A 6,302-nucleotide genomic window follows, 5' to 3' on the forward strand; every position below is an offset into this window, starting at 1 on the left:
CATCTTCGCAAAGCTTAATAATACTGATCAAGGCAGCAGCAATTTGCGGCAATGTGACGTACATTATAATCCATACAGTCAAGTAACGCCTAAATTGAATCATTGCATAACTAGTCTAAGTAGTTTACACACGTTTGAGACAGTTCATAAAAATATGCAAGTGATAATCTCCCCAGGGGTAAAAGTAATGATATGCCATACGAGCAACCAATGACATAGCAGGTTATAATTTCATAGACACTTTGATATGACATGACTTAAACTGGAGCTCGGTGTGCTTTGCAAAACTCAGAAGAATTCATAAACCATGCCTGAAAAAGGCGTCATTTTACCAAATGAAGATCGAGGCTAGATTAATGCGTACCCTTTACGAGTTAAGAGACGTTCTCCTACCTCAACAAAACGTCCTGCATTTTCGTGTCCGCAAAAAGTAAAGAAAATAAACATAAGCAGACTACAATGACAGAGAAAACAAACCCAGGCAGATCCTTGAACAATCTGCAAATAGTTGGAAAATAAGGCGCCGTTTATCATTGCTGACTAATTGTTGTAAACGTGATTTGCATCGTTTTGCTTACGAGGCTTGCCGAGAGCGGTCTTCGCCACAGGCAGTTCATAGCCATCGCTATCTCTAGTGCTAGCAAATAATGTGTCGTAGGGTTTGTCATCTCTGTTGTCATTGGTCGGTGTTTCATATATATTTCTCTGATTGGTCAGTGTTTCATATGGCCTGTTCTCGTCGGTTCCGTGCGACAGGGGTTCGTACTGGTTGGTTTGAGTGGTCAGTGAATCGTCCGGGATTTCTCCGTTGTTCTGATTGATCAATCCACCACGTGTGTTTTCTGGTGTCAAGTACATTTCGGTTGATTCTGACGATCTTGCGGGATTATTAGCTGCTGCTTGCTCTGCAATGAAGACGAAGTAGAATGCGCGATGTAATCAGGAGCGGAAAACATATACTTGTTCTTTCATAAGGGTGTGTGCTAAAACTTTGGAGTATTGTATACCGACGTTTTGTTATAAGGTCTAATATGGAAACGTTGAAACTAAATGATTTTAATTGTGTATAATATGCACGCATGTTACAGTCACTCTAATTAAGCGGAGTTTTTACTCGAAATAGCGAAGTACTGTTGTTTTGGAGTTGTATTGTATTATGAATTGTATTCTAATTTATTTCCTTGCACTGTAGTGTACGTTATTGTATTGAAGTGTGTGGAAGTGTATATACTGTACTGTTTTTGTATTGCATTGTATTGCATTGTATTGCATTGTATTGCATTGTATTGCATTGTATTGTATTGCTTTGTATTTTATTGTATTATATTGCTTTGTATTTTATTGTATTTCATTGTATTTCATTGTATTTCATTGTATTTCATTGTATTTCATTGTATTTCATTGTATTTCATTGTATTGTATGGTATCGTATTATATTGCATTGTATTGTATGATATGATACGATATGATATTGTATTGTATAAGTTAACTTTATTGTCAACCCTGCCCCTTACCTGGTCTGAAACTGGTGTTGGTCAAAGCTAGGGAAGTCCCACTGCCTGACCCAGGTGATCTGTGAAAAAATAAATAAATGTAAGATGACTCAAAGTTCAAACCGACAGCACTCAAGAGGTTATATGTTCAACACAGTGCAAACAGTGTAGCAGGCTACTGAGAGGTTCACGTCACGTTCAGCGTCACGAAGAAAATTAAATACTGAGGGCGCAGTACATTTGCCCAAATCAACGTTTTCTGGAAATAACTCTGTCAGGATGTTCAAGCGTTGTGGAAGAGTTGCGCCCCGCTTGAGGGTGACAAACAAAAACACGTGGTCGACCAGTTCAAACCACGATCTTAGCAAAGAACTGACTATGACCAGTGGCGGATTTAGGGGGCGGGGGCGGGTGATAAGGGGCCCGGGCCCCCTTTTCAGAGAAAAAAGAGAGAGAGAAAGAGAGAAAGAGAGAGAGAGAGAGAGAAAGAGAGAGAGAGAGAGACATACAGAGAGATAGAGACTGAGACACAGAGAGAGAGAGAGAGAGAGAGAGAGAGAGAGAGAGAGAGAGAGAGAGAGAGATGATTAAATGACAGTTTCTGAGCTCAGGTGACCCTAGATTGCAGCATTTTGCTTCCTTGAAAAAAACAAATATCCGGGGAGGCTAAGGGTGCCCGGGCCCCCCCTTCAGGGACAAAAGGGAGAGAGAGAGAGAGAGAGAGAGAGAGAGAGAGAGAGAGAGAGAGAGAAATAGAGATAGAGAGAGAGAAAGAGAGAGAGAGAGCGATAGAGAGAGAAATAGAGAGAGAGAGAAAAAAATATATAGAGAGAGAGAAAGAGAGAGAGAGAGAGAGAAAGAGAGAGAGAGAGAGAGAGAGAGAGAGAGAGAGAGAGAGAGAGAGAGAGAGAGAGAGAGAGAGAGAGAGAGAGAGAGAGATGATTAAATGACAGTTTCTCAGCTCAGGTGGCCCTAGATTGCAGCATTTTGCTTCATTGAAAAATTAAATTTCCGGGGGGGGGGGGGGCATACCCCCGGACCCTCCTAGCATTCGGGCGATTTGCGCCCTCAAGTGTGTGCAAAAACGTTTGGGTGGGCCCCCCCTTCCTTAAGATCTTGGATCCGCCAGTGATGACGTGTATGCTACGCATAGTCCATTCGATATGACTCCATAACTTTTGAAAACATACACATCGGAGTTAACGATTTGTTGCAATGATTGCTTGCCCTGAGTAATAGCCGACTGCGTATCTCGCTTGAGGTCACAGGAGTTTGAGAAACACGTGTTCTCAGCAATCATTGCAGGCCAACGCGAGTGAATTGTGGCTTCGATGTGTAATGTTCGAACAAAAAAAGGCATCATTTCGAGACTGCATATAACATACACATGGGAAACAGTAATTCGCTCGATGGCGTTTTTGACTGGTCGACCAAGTGTTATTGTTTGTCACCCTAAAGCGGAGTACAACTCTTCGACAGCGCTTGGACATTCTGACGGATTCATTTCCGAACAACGTCTATTGAGCCTAGAGTAGTGCAATCTTGGGGTGCTGCTGCTGCTGCTGATGGTGGTTGTGGTGATGATGATGTATCGTTCATACGCGAAGTTACCATTGTTGTCCTGCTTTACTTTAGGTAAACAAAGCCTGCATTGGTCATACTACAATGTATCTCTTCTTATTTCATACCTGTAGTTACTCTGAAAGAGAATGTGTGGTCCAGGTCGGTCTGTTTGTTGTCTGTTGTTCCGTTTTACGACAAAGACAATGACACAGATGATTGTGATGACTACGGCAAGGGCAGCAATGATCGTTGCAGCCATCGACCCAGGACCGAGAACAACTCGGCCGCTGTCCACATTGCGTCCCTTTCGGGTAGACGTGCCTGTGTGTTAACATACATTGCACCTAAATAAGCTTGATGCACCCACCTGCTTTTGTGTTTCGGTCTTTATCTAACTGTCTAAATATGTGTGTCTGTCTGGCTGTCTGTCTGTCTGGTTGTCTGTCTGGTTGTCTGTCTGTCCGTCGCTTCCTCTCTCTCTCTCTCTCTCTCTCTCTCTCTCTCTCTCTCTCTCTCTCTCTCTCTCTCTCTCTCTCTCTCTCTCTCTCTCTCTCTCTCTCTCTCTTTCAATGAAGTCTTCAGTTGCACAGTAACTACTTTCGTCTGGTATTGATTGTCTGCTCAAGCAACTGGTTAGCTTCTGTAAAACAGGGTTGTTTTTAATATTGCGTAAAAGAGAGACACAAATATTGATTTGATTATTGCCCAACGTCAGAATTAACAAGATAATTGACCTGTAGCGGGGTTTGTCTTGGGAAATATCGTTCCGGTAGCGGTTGTCTGAGCTACACTCATTGAATTTCTTGCTGACGATGGATAATACACACCAGGACCCACGTGGTATACAATGTCGTCAATATTGATCTCATTGTCGGCGTCGTTGCCACATGGAAGGTTTGCGTTTTGGTGAACACCTCTGAAGACAAGCTGTCCCAACATAAAACGTTACAGATAATGACATTACTAACAACATGACAATTGTATTGTTCGCAAGAACAACAATTACTTTGCTTACATAGGGAAATGTACGTACGTTTGTTTTGATTTACCCAGTAAAGACAAAGAGTAGTACGCTGCCGTGTATTGGCAGAAGGCAGTAAGTCCAAATTTGGTAAAAATGAGATTTTCATATCATAATGCAGAGGGGAAAAAGGCGCATCTTGTGTCAAAATTTCTAAGATGTGCGATCAATATTTATGGACTTTTTGAAGAAGTATGTCCACTAAAAAAAAATTAATCAAAGGATAAAAATCGGCAAATGGAAGCAAGTCCAGGGACTTTTGGTTTTCAGGTTTGCACTGGACTTACTTCCTTGCAAGCCTCAACAGGAGTTTGCATGGTTTAGCGCTCTATGTCCATTAGCCAATCGCGTTCACCCTTTTGTAATCCTGACTGCGGTTAACCAATCAGAACTAAGCTTATTGTATCATTATTTCCCTGGCCTTTGTCGGGGAAAATGGCGATGAGAGCTGCTGCCGACGTGTTCAACTATCCGAAGCAACAGTAAGTTGGTTTGTTTGTTTCATTTTTCTTGTTGGCAGTTTTGCGTTCCGGTCTGAAATGACTCTCTCTCAATAGGTGTATGAGAATTTACAACGACAACACTGATTTTCTGACTGATTTGGGTATTCTAATGTGCACTTGCATTACGGAGCTAGCAAGTAAAATGCCATAGTTCAAATGCCCATTTATTATAGTTTTGTTGTTGTACGCTACTTCTACCGTGACTTCTTGACTATTCACTTCTGCTCCGTATTTTCATCATGATATTTATGGATGCATTTAGCATGTTTCTAATACAAAGAGATAGTTGTTTTGATCTAGAATGAGTGACTTGTGGTCTTGAGCGCTGACAGCGTGTTAGATCTGGAACAGTATGACATTATACTGGAGGATTGTTCTCCGGTCTCTTTGTGCTTCCAACCATCGGAATAAGTATTATGTCCTATTGTATTTGACAGAAATGTGAGTCGAAGTGGGACAGGCAGCGACGACAGCTGCAGCACACTGAGGGATACTCGCCACCACTGACCCTTTATGTTCAAGGGCCCAAAACAAGGTATGTTTCACTGACACAGCCAAAAATAGCGTGCAAAATTTTTTCATTCCTTTCTTTTCTCGGGCTGAAGAGGTATATTTTAAAACGAGCAACATCTTTACATCATTTTCGTTGCAGTAGTATTGCCCCCCGCGGATTAGGGGGAAGAATTTACCCGATGCTCCCCAGCATGTCGTAAGTTGCGACTAACGGATTCTGTTTCTCCTTTTACCCTTGTTAAGTGTTTCTTGTATAGAATATAGTCAATTTTTGTAAAGATTTTAGTCAAGCAGTGTGTAAGAAATGTTAAGTCCTTTGTACTGGAAACTTGCATTCTCCCAGTAAGGTAATATATTGTTCTACGTTGCAAGCCCCTGGAGCAAATTTTGATTAGTGCTTTTGTGAACAAGAAACAATTGACAAGTGGCTCTATCCCATCTCCCCCCTTTCCCCGTCGCGATATAACCTTGAATGGTTGAAAACGACGTTAAACACCAAATAAAGAAAGAAAGTTGCAGTAGTATTAGTATCAGCAGCAGCAGCAGTAATCGTTTGTCATTATAGTAGCCCGGGGGGGGGGGGGGGGGGGGGGTAGGTGATGTGCGCGGGAGAGAAAAAGGATGATGTGAAGGAGGGTGGGGAGGAGATTTGTCAATAAAATGTCTCACTTTTGCTGCCTTTTTCATTTGACAGATGTGTAAGCGTTGCTGGCAGGTTGCAACTGCGAGATACAACCACCTCGGCTTGCAGGAGAAGAGGCCACAATGGAACTTGCCCAAATGAAAATGCCAGCAGCATACGACGGTTATGGGCCAAAGAAGAGGAAGAGGAGTAATACTGACAACTTTCAGTTTGACAATAACAGATGCTGAGCGCAGAGATGCAGAACGTGGGGACGAGGAGGGGGAGGAGGTGGGGGTGGGGGGGGGGGGGGGGCGGGAGATTGTATGTTGTTTGTTAGTTATCAAAACAGGCTCATGGAAAAAAATCTGCATCCAGTTAATCGCTGAAGTTGATAATTGTCATCAGTCGGATGGCAGAATGTCAGTGAATAGTTTTAGAAGGGATGTAGACTGTAACTGGTGTAGATGGGGTGATAAATAAATATACTACATCATAGTTTGCAGGTTTGTGGTTTTGCTAGTTGAACACTCAACTACAATGTTTGTGGACAGTGTGTGAATTACTATGTAATTCTACTAGCAAAT

The 6,302-nt window shown here is 42.3% G+C and overlaps 1 protein-coding gene and 1 long non-coding RNA gene across 2 annotated transcripts in view; one reads left to right on the top strand and one right to left on the bottom strand.

The window, feature by feature from the left end:
• Positions 1 to 3,928, bottom strand: part of LOC138971310 (uncharacterized) — a 24,460-nt gene extending 20,532 nt beyond the window's left edge. Inside the window, exons 1-2 of the mRNA XM_070344033.1 lie at positions 3,791 to 3,928; positions 3,182 to 3,377 (exon numbers count right to left, since the gene is read on the bottom strand). Of these exons, the coding sequence (XP_070200134.1) occupies positions 3,182 to 3,377; positions 3,791 to 3,851 (257 nt within the window). The 5' untranslated portion in view covers positions 3,852 to 3,928. The remainder of the gene's footprint in view (positions 1 to 3,181; positions 3,378 to 3,790) is intronic.
• Positions 3,929 to 4,372: 444 nt separating this feature from the next.
• LOC138970336 (uncharacterized) lies at positions 4,373 to 6,006 on the top strand. Its single transcript, XR_011456893.1, has 3 exons — positions 4,373 to 4,559; positions 5,018 to 5,115; positions 5,788 to 6,006. It is a non-coding gene; the product is annotated as an uncharacterized lncRNA (long non-coding RNA).
• The last annotated feature ends 296 nt before the right edge of the window (positions 6,007 to 6,302 follow it).

This window comes from Littorina saxatilis, linkage group LG7 (assembly GCF_037325665.1).
Source record: "Littorina saxatilis isolate snail1 linkage group LG7, US_GU_Lsax_2.0, whole genome shotgun sequence".
Lineage (NCBI taxonomy): Eukaryota > Metazoa > Mollusca > Gastropoda > Littorinimorpha > Littorinidae > Littorina > Littorina saxatilis.